Source organism: Strongylocentrotus purpuratus, unplaced genomic scaffold, assembly GCF_000002235.5.
Source record: "Strongylocentrotus purpuratus isolate Spur 01 unplaced genomic scaffold, Spur_5.0 spur5_scaffold_6, whole genome shotgun sequence".
In the NCBI taxonomy this organism is placed as follows: Eukaryota; Metazoa; Echinodermata; class Echinoidea; order Camarodonta; family Strongylocentrotidae; genus Strongylocentrotus; species Strongylocentrotus purpuratus.
This window is the reverse complement of record NW_022145612.1, coordinates 7444625-7464578: the sequence shown is the minus strand read 5'-3', so window position 1 is coordinate 7464578 and position 19954 is coordinate 7444625. Positions and strand designations below refer to the sequence as shown.

The following is a 19954-nucleotide window of genomic DNA, read 5'->3' as shown; positions in this document are numbered from 1 at the left end:
TTGAAATCATGACTACCACAATTAAAAATTCTTGTTTCTTAAAAGGTAGGTATGGTTTGAGATCCATAGGCCATATTCACATTTCATTTTGTATATCTTGATTACGCTTTTCTTTCGTTCACATGTACTTGAGTAATTTGCTACATACACACTATGAACATGACGGACAAAGAAAGTCGACAAAATATACAGTTCCTCATTCTACCCTCAACAATTGCTAGGGTAGATAAAGGAACATCCCTTCACTGCTATTATGTAAAAATGTGTAGAACAGGTGAATATGCATGTGACACCTGTTCTACAGATTTTTACATAATAGCAGTGAAGGGATGTTCCTTTGTCTACCATAGCAATTGTTGAGGATAGAATGAGGAACTGTATATTTTGTCTGCTTTCTTTGTCCGTCATGTTCATAGTGACAGCAGTTCATCTAACAGATGGTTCCAATAGGTCAATAGTATCTACATGTTACAAAAATAAACCCAATCCAATCCAATCAAATCAGATCTTCCTACCTATGATGACCATCTTGAGTAGTTTAGGTTCATCCTCTGCTTTGTACTCCAGCATACCCATCATCTCCTCCCGTTCCTTCACCCTCACGTTAGCTTGTGATGACTCAGGCGCGTCGCTGAACTCTGAAGGTACCCCAGAGAGGTGCACGTCTGGAATGTTGTTCACTGTGGCCACTGTGAAGTAAAGGACATTCTATGGTTACACATCATCACAACATATATGGGCCATACTGTAGCACCAAAAACCTTTTTGTGCATAAAACGTTCGAAAATTGTAGCGAGAGGTGAAGATTTGCACAAAAAAATTCATGCCCCAAAAGACTTGAATCTTATTAAACTGGTATTGTACTGAATAATTGAAATTAACAAGAGTGTCTTGATGAGAAAAGGACCGTCATTTACAATTTGCAAAACTTTGATGTTGGGAAAGTGTCTGGTTTTACAGGTAGACATTTTGTTTGTGGTGACCTAAATTGAATTGTTGTGATGTAAATGATAAATGTGAGATACATGGAGCAATTGTGGCATGCAACGTTTCAATCCACTGTCCAATAGTGGAAGGAGTAAAACAAATCACATAGTTCATTTCTTTACTTTTTGTGCGAAGCCTGTGGTAACGTAATAACAGCTGACTAAAGTCATATCTACAAAGAAAAACAAATTGTTCTTTTGTGTGGTCAAGATTTTGATGAAAACAAAATTGATGTATTATTAACAAGTTTTTGGTCTTATTTAAACAAGTATAATAGTTGAAAGTATTGAGTTTAGAACATAGAAACTCAAATTTCATTGTGCATCAATGTGTGTTGTGTATGGATGGAACAGAGAACAGAAGTACATTATACTTTAGTTGAAATACATAATCTTGTCTATTATTTAAACAAATTAGTAAAATGTTGGAGAAAATATATTTTTGATCCTTATGTTAAATAAAATTATAAATAAAATCCAAGATTCCTCAAACTCCTTGAATAAGTTTGAAATTATGATAAGCTTTTTTCACAATGTTTTGTTGTTGTTGTTGATGTAAATACACATCAAATAACAGATAGAATAAGTTCTATTAAATGATACACACATGTACCTTACTTAACATGATGGATATATCGTCCCATGAATGAAAGTCGTATTATGTATGTGAATGAAGCATATAATAGCTTTCTAATATTATATGAATCAAAGTTCCTTGGTTATTTCTAAATCTGATTAGAGTATTAAATAGCCAATTGAATACAGTATCGACTATAAAATTGATTAATTTCCTTCTCCCAAACACTCTTGTTAACCTAAGGTCTCAGAAAAGAAATTGATTCGTACACCAATCAATTTCTTTGACGAACAAATACTAAAGAGAAGGTTGAGATTCGGTAAAGATGTGATGTAATTTGTGAGCCAATTTGTTTATGTCAGTTTGTAGAATATAAGAAATGTCCCATACAATATGACAAGAAATGGCAGAACAGTTTGGACCAAACTTTCATTTCACTTGTGTGTAGTCCCATGTACCAATTTCTATATGTAGTGCATGTAAATTCAGCAAGATTGGGTCAATTTATTTTCATTTTGATGATTAAAAAACCTCACATTTAATTTTATCCTTCATCATCAACCTTTCTCAATTGATTCTAAAACATTTCTTTCACAATGTGTTTAGGAACTGAGAAGGTGATACCACTTGATATACAGAAGTACTTTGAGATCATTATCTTGGACGTCCATATCATGTGAGAAACAGAGACAAAGAGAGTGAATTTGGCAGAAATAAAAGGGGATCAGAAGCGAAACATAGAGGTGACATAAAGCATAAAACAAGGGCTTAATATATATATATGTTGTTGTCGATCTAAGACAGAGGAAAATTAAAATCTTAGAAAAATGCAACCAAAAGCTTGAAGCAAGAAAAAAAATTGTTAATATTAGTTTAGTTAGTGAAAATTCTGTTAAATAGACAAGAAGCATGATGTTAGCATTAGTAAAAATGCATTTTTTGAGTGTGTGTGAATGGCTTTTTTTCTTTTACATTTTTTTCTTTCCCAAACTTTTCAAAACTGGTAGCAACCATGTAAAAGTGCTATAAAATGTCATACCGTTATAAAGCCAATTTACAAATTAAATACATCATTCCTAAATTTGTTAAAATCTTTGAATACATGCTCTTGTAATCTGATAAAATTGACTTATTTGAAATTTATAGGGAAATAAAAATGAGCACTGTAGCTTACAAATTGATTTGGAAGAGATGTTCCATAATTCCAAACTAGTTTGAAATGCAATGCATCATTGGGTTATCAAAAAAAATCGTTTTCTTCTCTGGCATTAGTATTTTAGCCTCGGTAGTATACATTTTTGGGATTATTGTTCATGCTCTGATTAAATACTTGTTAAGACAGACAGCTCAGGCAAGAAAGATAGAAAGGAGGGGGTACACTAAAATGAAACAATAGAAAGGTTTCAGAGTCTGTTTCATAGACTACCTTTCCCCCACATGGAACTAGCTGATTGGTACGTCCAAGATCACATGACCTCAATGTACTTACTGATCCGGTGGCAAAAGAGCCAATAAGGAAAGGCTAAAATTCTGAAAATCCAGGAGGTACGGAGACGGAGGTATACAAGACGGAAGAATGTGACATTTACGTAGGGCACAAGGGCTGCAAAGGGAAGAGTTGGCTCAAAAGGTTGGATGACGGTAGGTACATGTATGGTTTCATATACAGTCAAACCTGTCTATAGCGACCGCCCAAGGGAAACACAAAAACTGGTCTTTGTAGACAGGTTCCTTTAGTACATGTTTCAATGAGAAACCATTTCAAGGGGGAATAAATGTGGTCTTTGTAGAGAGGTGGCCACTAAAGCAGGTTTGACTGTACTTTCAATAATATACACTGCTGCCAAATATATGCATTCACATGATTACAAGACCTGACATTATTGAACAGTAATGTTTAATGGAAGAATGACAGCTGAGTACTATTATCTAATCATAATAGGTAATGTAGGTTGATAGGTATCAAGATAATGTATCCTTGAATGCGTAATATACATGGACACCCGAGTGTGTTTTACAACATGTATAATGAAATATCATTTTACACATAACTATGTATTTACATGGGAGTGCCTTTGTATATGTATATGTGAATTCTTCTGAACCCAATGAAAATAACCATAACCATCCGGCGTAATATCACAAATGATAAATTTGTTATGATTTATGATAAAAGAAGAAGAAGAACACACACACACACAAATTTATGTCACGTTTCATGGATATACATGTACATGTACGAGTCTGAACTGATACAGGATATAAAGTCATCACAACAGTCCGATGAAATAAAAGGAGTTGAAATATTGATAATATCTGAAATATCTGAGTAATTGATGTGTACATTTATGCAATTCGTGGTAGCTTAGATTTGACATTTAATCAATATACAGGTCCTTGGAGCAAAATGATAAAGAAGGGGGAGGTTCTGCATGTCAACTTGGTTCACAAATGGTGTACAATATATATATATATTAATGGGAGGTGATGTAAGTGGACAATTTGCTCATGCTGAGTATGCTGATACACAAAGTACATGTAGACTTGGTGGAGAGTAATGTTCTTGGTGATGTTGTATGATAACTTGCCATTTGTTTCCTCTGTAGGACTCTCTTGACACGGTTCTACTGGGTTTTCAACCACCGTTTCAAGCCGGGCATCGACTCCTGATTAGTGCAAATATACAACTCTTCTGCTTTATTACTAGTATATCTATCATTTAATTTTCCCTCGTATCCTTCTTTAACTCTGGGTGAATTAATTGTGGCATGAAAAGTTTGATACAAGCTGTCAAAATCTTTTTATAGTGATGCCTCAACTGAGATGAAATCATATTTCACCAGCACGTACTAGCGGTGTCCCTGCAAGTTGGCCAACATTACAACAAGGCTTTGGTTTTGCGAATGTTTTCCTTGGATACACTGCAGCTACAGGTAATGATAATTAAATCCTAACTTCATTACATTCCTTTATTTTGGCACTGACCGATCTGAAATCTCCCTCAAATAGGAACATTTTGATAGATGGGTTGGAAAATTAGTACAAATTTAGCATAGCAAACAGGAGAGATTGTGGTAATAGATGAACACATCATTCTTAAAATATATACCAGTATTAGTGGAACTTTTCCCCCAGTTAACGGTTTAAATGTATTGTAATTCCTAGATGAAATATGACCTTTGAAATCAGGTCATTTCAATAGAATTTTAATAGGTTTGTATTTTCATACTATATGTATGCTAGCTCTAGCCCCCCAAAATCTTTTTTTTCCAAATAATTTGAGGGCTTTTTCATATTCCAAGAAGTTTTCTGTTACTATGATAGTTTGTCTAGATTTAAATATGGACCAATTGAAATCTGGGAAGGGGGAGGGGGGGGGGGGGGAGGGCAAAGGTCAAAATGGTTACTTAATATACCTCCTCCCAGATCAGCTGATGATGTTGATTGCATTCTCTTGTGAGCTGCCTTGAGCTGCTTCTTGAGTTTCTTCACAAACTTCTCCAGGTATTCTTTCTCCTCCAGTAGATTCTAAGAGGGAGGAATAAGAAGGGAATGAATGATGTAAAGGTAGAGGAAAACGTGGGGTTTAAGGTTGTAGAAACAAATTAGACAACTGTCATTACCTGGGTAATAGGTGGTCATATGATTAATGCTCATAATATATTATCAAAAATATCTGGACACAAGTCAAATCCAAAACTTTTCAACTTAAATTGCTAATACAAATTTCATCTTAATAATGTATTTTCATATATTCTAAATATTTAATGTTTGCAGCAATCACTGTATCAATCTTTTTCAGCAAATTATATGTATCCCACTATTATTGACTTCAGCGGCAATTTAATCAATAATACAAATAATGACAGTAAGAAATATCATCACTGTGACCATCATCATCATCATCATCATCATCATCATCATCATTATCATCATCATCAGTATCACCACCACCATCATCATCATCATCATCATCATCATCATCATCATCATCATCATCATCATCATCATCATCATCATCATCATCATCATCATCATCATCATCATCATCATCATCATCATCATCATCATCATCAGTATCACCATCACCTGCACCACCACCACCATCATCATCATCATCAAGCACTTACAATGTTCTCATTAGTCAATCTGGAGAGCTCAAATTGTATTGCTTGGCTAACCCTGGCAGCTGGTGTCAGCTTCAGATTCTGTGGATTTAATTTGATATAGTAAGTTTTGTTTAAATGTACAGCATCATCAATGAGAATGATTTAATTATAAAAATGTCATGCTATTTCCATGGAAAATTATTACATTTTCATTGTACGATAACTTTGGGAAGAAACAGTCAAATTTTGATCAAAAGCCCAATTGAATAATGTATTTAAGTTATATGTATAATACATAAACGTTGCCTAACATAGCATCAATTAGTGAATGCAAAGTCAGCTTCTACTGTAATATAGAGTTTAGTCCCAATGGAACTCTGGAGAAAGTCTCTCCCACTAGTATATCCTCTGACTATTCAAATTGATAATATTTACACAAAATTCTAACAACTCGTTAATCAAATGTTATTTTTGGATATAATATATTTTCAAGAAGTTAACGGGATCTTACCTCTCCAATGATACTCTGCTGTCTCTCATTATCTTGCTGTAGCTTTCCAATCTGCTCTTTAAGATCAGTCTTCTCATAATCATAATTCATTCGCAGTGCCTGGATCTCCTTCTCTAAAATTCTGTGAGTAAAGAAATTTAAAGAACTCTGTTTAGTACAACACAAAAACCAAGTCGGCATGTGGGAATTGCAAGGCACTTAAATGACAATATCCAAAATATAAACAAGGCTTGCAATCATGCAAATGTGAGCTGAGCTACCTATTTATGTAGGCTAAATCTTCTAAAATAAATTGCATATACTTGGATACATGAACTAAATGTTCTTCAAAAGATTCCTTCACTTGCGAAACAAAGAATAATGTTTCATCTTTCCTATCTTTAAATATGACCTCTTTTCCGGTAAAACACTACAAAAAGCAGAAACTTCCCCTGTATATGGTATTGTTATGACTTTGTGTAGCATAGAGAAAGCATTTTGATTAAAACAAATACATAACATCCCATGATGAAATAATATCAATGAATCATTACGAAGAATAAATAATGCTGAAATGGATAACATATACAATTATTTTTCATTTGATGGTCAATGTGAATTTGGCTATAATAATGATACGAAAATGAACAGAAGAGTATAACTATTGTAAATTGGGCAGCTCTGCATGTATGAAATGTACTGCTTATGACAATCATATGGCAATTATGGTCTCATGTGGTACATAAATCTTAGTGATCTTAAAGAGTTGTCTTTCCTTCCTTTTAATACAAAGAAAACATAAATTGCATACAGCTTATTAAAATTAATCATAGAATTTATGCTGAGTATACTAACATAGCTTGAAGTTTATCTTGACTTAAAATTGCTATTAAAATGAGAATATTTATTGTTAAACTGCTTTTCCTCATGAGCACTGACAACACAATTTCAAACCATACCTCAAAAGAAGATATCTGTTTTATGGAGCATCAAAACTGCATGTATTTATTCAAAGTTTCAATAAAATTATTTCCCACTATCACTACAGCTTAATATGATAATATTTCGGCTCATGCAAAATTTTAAATCGCATCAAATCCCACTCACTCACTAACATCAACATATGAAGGAAACAAACCCATTTCAACTATGGCTAATGAATAATTATTAAGTATTGTTACAGCATCAAACTGCAAACTCTACTGTAATCATGATGTGCATGTGCATATCTTGAACACTTTCAATTAAGTTCTGTTAAGGTAATATATCCTAAACTAAGAGTATTGTTTAACTATCTTATACATAGCAATATCCCGTTCATTCCTCACCAAAACCCACATAACCCATAGCTTATAAGGTACTCACATACTGCCTGCCATGCAAATAGCTTCCCTTTACCATATAGGCCTGCTCTCTTTCAATTAACCCATCTATAACCATCATTTTCCCAGTACATACCAGTATTGAAAATTATAAAAATTATTATTTCTCAATAAAATATTGTCTGCTGAGAGCCAGAAGGGCATTAACTCTATGTAAAATGATACAAGTTAATGGCCTTCTGGCTTTCAGCAGATGATATATCCTGATAAAATGTTGCATAACAAATAGAGGTACCTACATGTATGTGAATCTACATGTCAAAAAGATTGAATATCTGAAACTGGCTGGTATCTTTTTACATAAAACAAGCTTATATTAACTACATGAAGATATATATATATTCATTTTCTCTTGAATAATCAGCAAATCTCTGCCACGAGTCTCATTCCTCAAATCTATTACATCGTTAAAGACATCACTGTTAACAAAATGTTTAGTCAAAACATAGATATAACGACACAGTTATTAAATTACTGGTTTTAGAGTTAATAGCAATCCATTCTTTAATATTTCCAACTCAAAATATTTTAAGCACAACAAATGGAAATTGTAAAAGTTGAATACTTCTGATGTGTCAGCTATATTGACTAATATATGAAATTTAGCTAAATGGACGGATGAGTACTGAGTCATGTTGAAACAACTGTTGTTTGCTGTTGTGAGATGGTAGCACTTGAACGTTCAACAAACATAGAAAGGTACAGATGGGACTACAGTCATGATAATACATATGCATGCACAGGGGATGGGTATGATATCCACTAAAGCTGCTATGTTTACATGCAAGAGGAAAGTATGGAGAAAGCGGGTGCATACTGATGCCAACAAACAGCCCATGTGTCATGATCAAAGGGTAAATACGAGAGGATGAAAAAGCAAATCTATTGAAAACATTCTGATTATAAAGAGGGAGTAATGCAGAGTTTAGTAATAATGAAAGAGGAAGTATCAAGAGGATTGATTCAGTCTGAAAATCAAATTAGAATCAGTTAGAAACACAGAATTAGGTTGACTTTGTAATTTTCCAATTCAATCAAAGAGCAGTCCAGAAATCATTCTATTTTGCCAACACATGAGTTGGAAGTATAAAAGCCATTCAATGCATCTCTCTCCTATAGCCATTCCTGATTCCAACATTCTTAAACACCGCAGCCTTCATTCCGGCATGCCCCGTTACATGTATATGAAGCATCCCCAGTAAGGTGCCCTCTACGATTTTGTTAAGATACCGTTGTCATGGTTACTCACATCTTAGCAACCAGGAGGTCATTGTGATTTTCAGCCAGATTGCCGAAGTTTGTGACGGTCTCTTCAAGACTCGTTTGACTGTGAGCCAAAGCATTGAACAAACTGAGCAAGATAATACAGAAGAGAGTGAGGTGGGACACAGAAAAGGCAAAGAGTACGTGTGCCATTTGGTGCATTAATGAAAATGACAATGAGGGGGAGGGGAGAATCGGTTGAGAGTTGTTTGGGTGGTCAGGTGGGGTGTGGGGAAAGGGGGAGGATAGGAGGTCCAACAATATTTGAGGTAATCCAGGGGGCGGAAGTGACATTTGTGGAGGGGGGGGGGGGGGGGGGTACGTTAAGAGAATAAAGTAAAAAATCAAGAATCACAACTTTTAAAATACAACAAAGAAGGGCTACAAATAGAAAATGAATTAAATAATGTCCTTCGAGGGATCCCCAGATCTACATGTAGTTCTAAATGAAAAAATAACAGTTTACATCTATTCAAGAGGAAAAGTAGAAATCAAGGGATATATTCAAATGGTTACTGTCTTACATTGTGCATGCACATCAACATGTATTGCTACAGAGTATTGCCAGGGAGCTTCTTTGAAATAAATATCATATCTGTACTCCACATTTACAGTGTATACTATCATGCATACTAGGGTATATGACAGGGAAACAACAATTTCATGCACATTTTAAGTTTCAGAATGACGTTGAGTGCTGGGTTGATGTACTACATCTCCTCGCTGTGATACATGTACTTTCCGGGTGATATACCGTACCTCCAATCGTTTCCAAATAACCAAGAATTTATGTGACTAAAAATATCTTTAAATTATCTAAATATTTAAAATAAAATACACTCATGGTGGTCGTATCAGGGTGATCATATCAAGGTTACTAACAGCTACAAAGTTCATAAATAGCAATTCCAAATGTTTAATGGGTCATAAAATAATGAAAAAGCCCTTCTTGTGTTTCTTTTGTGAGTAACTGTTCATGTTGCATTATATAAAAATGAATACTTGAACAAATGTGGGCAGCAGTTGAATGGCTTATTTTCTTTAAGCTTTGAAATAATCAAATATGGAACCCCTAATTGCACCATGAATATTGAGCAAATGACTTAAAATTAATTTTCTTTTCTGAATAATTAAGTTTAGATGTAAAGCTATCTTGCATGGTTAAAAGAACAATTTGAAAATTTATGAAAAAGTATCTTCCCAGAAAACAACAGATTTTACTGTTGTCTATTAAGATCAAAACAAATAAGCAATATGACTTTATACATCCATTCTGAATAATCTATATCACTTGTCATAATCTCGTGAATGTGCATTCTTTATTCAATAATTGATTTTATTTGAGGCAAAGGTATATGCAGCTCTTGAGTCCTGTTATATGGTAAGCAATGTTATTGTTAAGTGAAGAAAAGGAGAGAGAACTAGAGATACAGAGAAAAGTGAGATCAAGACGTGAGTGAAAATTGATAGACAAGAAATATAAAATGAAAGAGTAACACAGAAATACAAAGAAGAACATAGATAGAGAAAGAGAGAGAGACATAGAGGAGAACAAAAACACACATAACAAATAGACAGAGAGACACACACACAAAGACAGAGAGAGAGAGAGAGAGAGAGAAGAGAGAAAGACGGAGAAAGACAGACAGAGAGAGAGAGAGAGAGAGAGCGAGCGAGGGAGAGAGGGGAGAATAGTCAGAGATATAGAAAGACAAAGTTGATGATGACGTAGCATCCCTGAATAAAGCCTGACAAGTGTCTACTTAGAGATGATGGTAAGAAGACCAATCCAACCCTCTGTGCACCCACATTCTAATTTTCTCTACCAAATAGTGACAGTTAAAAATCACCACTAGAAACAAAGATTTGGAAACAGATGAAATGTCAAGAATTGAGGATTTTAGCTTACTGGTTTGTTGTCTTGACCGACTTGTAGTCTGAGATGAGACTAGAGTCCAGCTGAAGGTTGTCCAGATCCTCATCACTGACCAGCATGTGCTGCTCAGTGTTGGTTCCTGTCTCTACGCTGTCTCCTTCCTGATTTCATACAAGGGATGGACGAGGGGAGAAGAGAATAAAAGGGAAAGAAAATGTGATTTAGAAATGGTTTCTTCCAAAAGACAGTTTTGAAAGTTATTCTAAAGAAATGTCAATAACGACTTATTAAAAGTGAATTCTATGAATTCATGTATGAATATTATCACAGGACATTATTAAGGATCAATGATGACATAATGTATACCTGATTGCTTTCAAGAAACAGGATTATATTCACTTTCAACACATTAGATCCTGCATGTGAGCTCAGTTTCATAACATTAAGATCATGAAATGTCATAAATCAAGAGTTAAAGGTAGCTGATGTTTTCAGATACAATGCATTCGAAAGAGAGAATATTGATGCGAAACATAGTTGAAAGAATTTGAACTGAATAAATCTGTTATTTCAATTGTTATAAACTGAAACTTGCAATTGTTAATTATACTGTCCATGAGATATTCATCAAGTTTGACTAGGTATTTGAAACCATTTTTAATGTCATCAATAGAATTGACAAGTCAAGATGGGTTAGTCTACAAAATCTAGAACTGGTTCAATTAATTTTGACTGAGGTGTAAGGGGCAAGACTAAGAATAGGATAGCTGGTTTGGTAGTTATTTTTTATGAAAAAGATGTAAAGAATCATGACTGCCATGCTATGAATTTTTTTTTCTGTACAACAATGATATAACTCAACATTGAGTTTCTATTCATAGTTCTTTATAAAATATTAAATCCTGTATTATACATTTGTTGACATTTATATAGGATAGCACATTTTCACCAATAGTGGTGGTCTTCCATGAGGCCCTGTTTGGTAAGAACATAGTGCAATCAAAATCATGAATAAATGTTTACAAATTCTTTGGTATCCTTATAATAAATACTGTTGCATACTTGTAATATGGTATTACATGTATAGACGGTAATCAGTAACCATCTATACATGTATGCCCCTTTCACAATACAGACATTATAAACTGTATGCTGCATTTCTTTATACACCATGTCATCTAGTATGTATGGGCCCTAATTAAGCAACCAGGCAATGAATTTCTAAAGTGTACGCACCTGTAGAGCCCACTGTCTTCTCCTGTTGACCAGGTCTGTCTTGAGTTTGACGATCTCCTGCCGATGCTTCTCATTCTCTAGATTGAGTACATCTACCTGGCTGTTGAGGATCTTGACAGGGTTATTCTCTTCTTCATCTCCTTCCAGAGTGCGTCTCAAGTTATCCATGTCCTTCTTCACTCTGTTGTTCTCCTCATTCAGGTCTTTGTTCTACAGGGGCAGAGAGAAGAAGTTGGCTTTAATAATATTCTTATTTTTGGGGTCTACAAGGCTGCTAAGGAAGTAAGCATATGCTTGTTGATAAGCAAACTGTGGACCAACTATAATGATTATGATCTCCAGAGCACACTAATTGACTTTGTCAATCAATCAAATGACTCTCTAAAAATACCTTGAGTAAACTTCTAAATTTTTGGCTTTGTTTTCACTTCTAAATCTTACATGCAGGAATAGCTTGGGTATACAGGAGCTTTTTCATCTTTGTATGAATAGTTTCACAACATGGCAAGCCTAAAAAGTGTCTGACAGTTTAGACCTTTGCAATGAGAGTAAAGACAGTAGTGCACTTGGAGGTTAATCGCCATTGTAAAGTTTATCTAAATAACTTATGACTTTCCTAGGACCAAAGAAAGTTTTACTAGTAAAAAATTCAAGAAATGTTATTCCAGCAAAAATGTTGTGCATACAAAAGTATGTTGATGGTGATGCAGAATCTTCACCATATGAATGTCCAACAGCCATTCCCACAGATATAGTTAGTACAACCATGCAGACAATAAATACAGTTGTAAAAAAAAACCTAACAGAGAGTTAAGGATGTCAACTGACATTTTTTTTAATTACTTTTGGCTAGTAGTAGTATATCTGTAGTTATGTTGACCATTTGTCACCTTTTCATTTTGTTAAAACTTAGTTCTGTTGAACTTTTGATTAATGACCATATTTTGTAATGAGTATGGTTTGGAGATCTGTGCGCCAAGGGTGCCTATACATGTATGTCGGCAGAGTTGTGCGCAATATAAGTGCAGAATTGTTATTATTAATATTACCAAAAGATGCAGATGATCGAGCTCATGCTCAATGTTGTTTGTCCTGTTGCGTCCATCTACTTCCCTCTTCTCTAGCTGGACCTCTAGCTTGCTCTTCTCTTTCTCAAGATCCCTGCATCGTTGCTGCAGCTTGATGAACACACTGATGTCCATACTGGCATTCTCCTCACCCTGCTCCTGGAGTATAATCAAAACAAGTTTCAGTGTTAGGTATCTGGTGTATGGCGTCAAACTTAATAATAATAATTCCGCTTTTATATAGCGCTTAATACATCTATTATGTCTCTAAGCGCTATACACATATATAGAATTGCAGTGCTAGGTATCTGATGTAAGGTGCCACATTTTAACACCTTTAGAATTTCAGTCATTATGAATGAGGCATTAGGTTAACTATTTTCCCTAGGGATACGGATTTAAATTCTTGAGCATTGGGTCCAAGAAAGAAAAAAAAAACATATAGGGGTCTCTGTGAAATGGGCCACTGTTGATACTGATTGCTGATTGCTGGTTTCTGAAAAATCATATATTTTAGAAAGAAAAAAAATCTTTACTTTAACACTAACAAGAAAGAATCTCATAATCATCCTTCAAAAATGTAACATTCTTGAAAATTGAATAAATTATTTTACCAGCATGAAAAATATAGTAAAGGATCACCTTAACTAAAATAAAACACATGTGTGATGAGATACTAGAGTATCAAAATATACACACAATTTGCACGTTGGTTATTTATCATCATGCAAGTGAAACATTCAGGTTTAAAGATGACTAAAAGTTCATTTACTCTAAGTTATCATAGAAAGATGGATAAATCACTAGAGAATAATAACTTCTAAGGTATGTGATAGCCAATTTGAATACATACACCATTTAATAATCAAGAGTAGTACAAGCAAGTACCATGTACAAGATACTCAGAATCACATTTTCTACTACATTTACATGAAACGGTAGACAAAACAAATACAAGTGCAAAAATAATTTAAAAAAAGAAAGAAACAACAAACAAAAGCAGTGGTAACGAGACAGACAATGAATCTACCAACAAGCTGCACAGCTAGATCTTTCTGGAGCTAGCAGCTAGCTCACTGTCCCCAAAACATAGAAACTCACTTCTATCTCTACCTCCACATTTTCAGCATCCTCGGTGGTGGTGGTGGCCAGGGTGCCGTAGCCGGACTCAGCGCCCTCGCTGCTGTCCGCCCGTACATGCCGGGGTACCATCCCACCGTTCATGTGAGCCGTAGGGCTGTTCTCCATGGCCTGCATGTCTTCCTTGAGATTGTCAAAGCGTTGCTCCAGACGAGTGTAGTCCAGAAGGAGTTTCTGGTGCCGTGATCGCTCATCTTCAAACTCAGCGATGAGATGCTCTTTGGTCTCCTCCACTGCTGTATTGACTTGAACTGGTCAAAAAGAATAAATGATATTTATATTGTTCAGTTGGTGAAAGTAAAATTTGCCTTTCTCTCCAGTGTGCTTGTTAAGAAAATGTGACACAAGGGTGAATATTTGAGGATGCAAAAAAAAATAAAAAAATGTTAATATCTTAAGTTATTATGTTAATTTCTGGAATACCAAATCAACAATTCAAATTTGAATATTTTCATCCACCTAATTTGGGAAATTTTCAGTATCATGCAATGTGCTCTGAATCAATCAGAAAATATTCTTGAAACTCTGTCAACATAAAGCAAATATGTGTCTACTTCAACTATCTCAAAGGCCTAATCTGTTGAAAGACCTTCATTAAAAGTGGCAGTCCCTAGATGCAAAATGTATTTTTTTAAAACTAGAAACAAAGAGATGTTACTTCTTATCATCCTTGAAGACAAACTAATAACATGCTTTTATTCCTTCAATCTTAATGAGACATAGATTAGATGGAAATTAACAACTTTCATTTGCTGATCCAACCTCCTTCATAAACAAAACTGCAATACTTGAGGGTGGTGCTACCTTAGTAGCTCAGAGGATAGGATTAGCTAAACCCTTCGGCTTTGAGCACATCCTAGCTAGGGAGGGGGAAGCCTAGGATATCCTCCTCTTTCCACACCGATTACCCCCTACCCTTAAAACCTCTCACACCCTGACAGGCAAAGCTCCTCCGTCCAAGGTGGATATAATTAGGGCAAGGAGATATTTCTTGGAGGGGCTGCTGCTATGTTGGGGGTAATTAGAACACAGGAAGATATCTCATTCTCTAGTATATGACAAAAGGAACTAGGACAGCTGAATGGCTTGATTTTTAATCCCTAGAGTTTAAAGTCTAGACGCAAATATTCATCATGCCTGCAACCTGCCTCTGCTGGAGTGATCAGCTCTTAATTTATTTTTGAAGTTATTTGAACTACCCCCAGTTTTTATAAATCACATCCACATGCTACAGACATAATTTAATACTTGTAAGTTTTTTAGATAATGGGATCAGCTTTTTTACTTTGAAATTATACTAAAAATGTATAAGTTCTGAAGGTATAAAGTTCTGCCATTTAACTGCACCAAAGATGGGTGGCACAACAAACTGTTTAAAAATTCATTCTAGAAAGAGGAGAAGAGCCTGTAAATTTTATTTTGTGTGTGTGTTAGTGATCATATTATAAGCTTTCAACTTGTTGGAAAGGTAGAGCTTTGCAGATCCTTTGTCATATAAATCACATTATTCTTAGAAAGTCATATCACTGATTTGAAATATTTCCTATTTGGGAGTTCAAATAATCCTTATAACTGGGTCACATCATTGATTTGAAATACTTCCTATTGGATATATTCATGATTACATACAATTGACATTATTTCCTCTACTCTCTTAGCAGTGTGTACAGGACAATGCAAACAGCACCTGGCCTCACCATTACCAGTCATCTGACTGAACATTAAATCTGCCCCTGAGGAGCTATGTTTTAGTGATACAGGGGATGACTTTCCTTCCCTTTGTGAGGGGATGTTACTTTATTCATTCCAGATGTAACAACATTTTCTACATTGTGGAGAATTCTTATGGGATTATGACCCTTCATTTGAAATATCCGCACTCCCTGCGAAACAATGAAACAAGGAAATGCAAGACGTTTATAGAGTATGTGGTGTGTTGTGGGTGGGATACAAATGGTATGTGTTGGCTGTATGCATAGATCATCATGCCATTGGTAGATCGACATCACTTCCAATACATTCAATTATATGTATTGTATGCTTAATCATAGAGCCACTTGATAACATCTTTAGCCGTTATATCTCTCAAATCTGCCATTTAAAGACAAGTTTTTTGTTCATCATGATGCATCAAATATTCAACATTACACCTAGGAAGTGATTGCTCATTAACGTTTTCCAGGATGAAGCATCCATCCCCATCCTCCAAGAATCACTGTCCCTGTCCTAGGCTATATATACAATCCTATCAGCATTGTTCTATTACACATTGAACTGAAATCATAAAACGATTGTCTTACGTTCAACGCTCTCCTCCAGTTCTGTTAGGTTGGTCTCTTGCTCAAGAAGCTTAGCCTTCAATTCAGTAGTCTCTTCCTCGTACAACTTTTGCTCCTGAAATATTGAATGGAAAATAAAAATAAAGATTAGGAATAGAATAGATACATTAGGTGATAATGCTTTTATACACAACTTATTCTCTGATTACAGTTCACAAAAATACAACAGAAGTCCAGAAATAATGAAATTAATTTAATAACATAAGATTATCAGATGACAAAGTTCATGATTGATTCTTTGAAAATATTTCATGAAAGTGATTCTTTGAAAAGATTTCATGATCGTGATTCTTCTAAAAGATATCATAAAATTGAAAACAAAGACAGGAATAGATCAGAATACGATACTGGTAAGTGTATCAAGTGACAATACAAGACTCTACTGGAAGGCTACAAATTCAAACCATATGAATCTTAGCAGAAAGGGTGAGGCCATTGTTGCTTATAAGCATATATTGTACCCCTATCCTGCTCAAATATGAGCTTTACAACTCAGAAGTAAACTCAGTTTGGAATGCCTTCCAAGACTGATTAAAGTATAAGATCTTAATTCACTTTTAATAAGGTATAAGTGGTCAGCTACTTTGTGGCATCTACATTACTCCATATATAGAAAGTCTCAAGTCATTACTTCATATTATAATACAAAGCATTATCTTTTGGCACACATTTGTCAATTATCTGCCATACTACTCAACATTTATGGCTACCTATAAGCTGAAATTTTGGCAGTATTTCAGCACAATCACATATTCATGAAAGCACTTCTTTATCTGATTATATCTTGGTATTTCACTGCCAAATAAGTAGACTCTAAAAATAGCTCATCTTACAGAGTATCACTATTCAGTTCAATATGACACCACACCCTTCATAAGCCATACACTTGGAACTTTGACCTACATATCATTCTAAGGAATAGAAAGTAGTGTTCACTTTCTAAAGTTTGTGTTCCTTGGTTGGGGTATAAGATAATCCTTGTCTAAAAAGGGCAAGAAGCTTTTCCAATGACCTTATGACAAGGAAAGTGCATTAGATGGGAGTGTCAAAATCAAATATCATCTGTTTGTAAAAATCTTTCTTCCAACAGCTGGAAACAAAAAAGTGATGCTTTGATTGTCGTTTATAATTTTGAAACAAGTAATTAATTTCCCTCCCTCTATTTCAAACTTAAACATAAGTAAGAACATGGTTCACATGTGTCTATTAGATATAGATACATTGTAAATTAAGTCCCCCATTTGAATACTTGAATGAAATAGAGAATGATAATAATTTATGCTGATTACACATTTTGGACTGATTGCTACTCATATTCCAAATAATACACCTATAACAATCCTAAGAAAAAAATTACAAGTCAAATTTATAGTTTGATGATTCCTTCATGCTTTCTAAAAAATAAAAACAAAACAATGAGACGACATACCTCAGCTCTAGCTTTGACGACCGACTGCAGCTCCTCTTCCACAATACCCTTCTCCGTCTGGGTCTCCTCCAGGAGTCTCCGGAGCTTCTCCAGCTCCGTCTCCTGGGTCGCCACCGTCTTGTTGAGCTCCTTGGACTCGGCCTTGACCTTCTCTAGGTCACCAAGGTCATCCTTGAGCTTCAACATGACCTGTTCAGTGTGCTGCAGACGTACGTTCTCCTTGTTCTGTGAAAGAGAGTGGAAGTACAGACTTGCTAAATTGAAGCCCATGGTAATCGCGAGGTACCCTATGTCTCGCTCGCTGAGGGCTAACATGAGTGTTGTACAGCAGAGAGAAAGCAGCATCATTTTATTTTCAGGATAGCAATAACAGTGTAACCTTCAAATGCAAGGAAAGCATTTAGTCTTCTGCAGAACTTGACAATAAGCGAGTTACATATGTACCAGCACATATCAATATCCCATTACCTAGATTACTTGTACAGGTATCTAGTCATAAATAATTTAAAAGAATGAATAGGCTTGAAATAGATTCACATAGTTTACTTAGACTGAAAATCAGTACTTATGTAGATTTATTTACAAGTGAGAAATTATTTTTACACTGAAGTTCTTCAAATAAGTGTATCAAACCAATGCCTATTGGAAGTGAGTGGTTCATGTACTGATCCTACAGGAATGAAAGAATTCAGAAGTCATAAGGTTAAATCCTATGAATCAATAGCTCATCATTTACTGAACTCATGTAATACCAATTGTATACTCTTTTCTAACATATAGTTCATTTTGAACAACAAGAAAATGAATCCTTGCACAATAAATACATGCATGCTTCTTGTTCTGTTTGTACACATCAGTACTGAAAGAGATCAGTGTTTTTCAATTCATATTTTACCCGAAGACAAATTCTAAATATTCAAAGACAGAAATCTAAACGTGACATTTTCCTGCTATTTCTACATCAAGAAGACAGCACATACCATTTTACGAATGTTATCCGTTTTTAGCTCAAGCAAATCAGCATTGAAAGAGATCAATGTTTCAATTCATATTTTAGCAATGTTATAAGTAAGAAAGATATTATATCATTCCCAGTACAACAGAAATCTATACAAGAAAATATATTAGTATGTCTGCATCAAGAAGACATCACATACCATTTTATGAATGTAATCCATGATCAAAGTATGATGATATTCCATGAAATAGAAAATCCAAACTTCGTAACATCCAGAGTTACACGACAAACTAAACTTATCTGCTGCCCATGACAAACTTGGAGCTCAATCACAACAGCACTACACAGCAAGTTTTCCAGAGAGAAACTCTAGGCATATGTCTATATCAATCTTTCTCCCAGCTTACATTGCAGAAATTATGCATTGTGCAGAATTATCACAGAAAATATCCAGGCATGCCAATGTTTTTCTAAAATTCATGGCATATGGCTAGACACCGCAAATCCACGACTGAAGGCAGCGATACCATGAAAGGAGGCTCTTGAGGCTTGCAAGGCAGAGTTTCAAACAAATAAGCTGTGACATAAATGCTTAGAGTGAAGAGTTATGGCTGAAACTCGCATTTCTACACTCTCGCATGTGCTTCAGTGTTGCTTTCAGCTATGTCTCACTGCGGTTTAGGTTCTCAATCTCGAATTTCAGGTTGATAGCACAACGAAAAAGAGTAGAAAACCCTTGCTGTATTGAGTGACGATCCTCCCACGTCCCGCCCTGACTATCTTTAAACTACTGTATTAAAGGAGAACAGGCAATACAGCCCAATAGGACAGAAATCAATCTTGGAGTATTGCACCTTGTGAATGGGTATTTGAGGGTCAGTAGCAGAAGTGAAGAGTGAGGATACGCGGTGTGACGATATTCCGTGATCCTCTCATCTTTCAGTGATTGCGCAGCTAGACAAGGTATTTTGGGAGCAGGGTGGGAGAGAGGGAATATGAGCGAGGAAAATAACGTTTTGTTTCGTTTCCTATTTTGTATAGTCTGGAGGTTGCTCTCCATACAGGAAATTTGCCGAGTCCTTAAAAAAAATCTAAAATAGAT

At 35.1% G+C, this 19954-nt stretch overlaps 1 protein-coding gene across 1 annotated transcript in view; it reads right to left on the bottom strand.

Annotated features, from left to right (window-relative positions):
• LOC373234 (myosin V) overlaps positions 1-19954 on the bottom strand; it is a gene marked incomplete at its 5' end in the record, with an annotated part of 109378 nt that overhangs the window by 6143 nt on the left and 83281 nt on the right. Inside the window, 10 exon segments of the mRNA NM_214490.1 lie at positions 516-689; positions 4980-5091; positions 5694-5771; positions 6184-6304; positions 10717-10844; positions 11920-12129; positions 12969-13145; positions 14100-14377; positions 16427-16520; positions 17895-18119. Of these exon segments, the coding sequence (NP_999655.1) occupies positions 516-689; positions 4980-5091; positions 5694-5771; positions 6184-6304; positions 10717-10844; positions 11920-12129; positions 12969-13145; positions 14100-14377; positions 16427-16520; positions 17895-18119 (1597 nt within the window).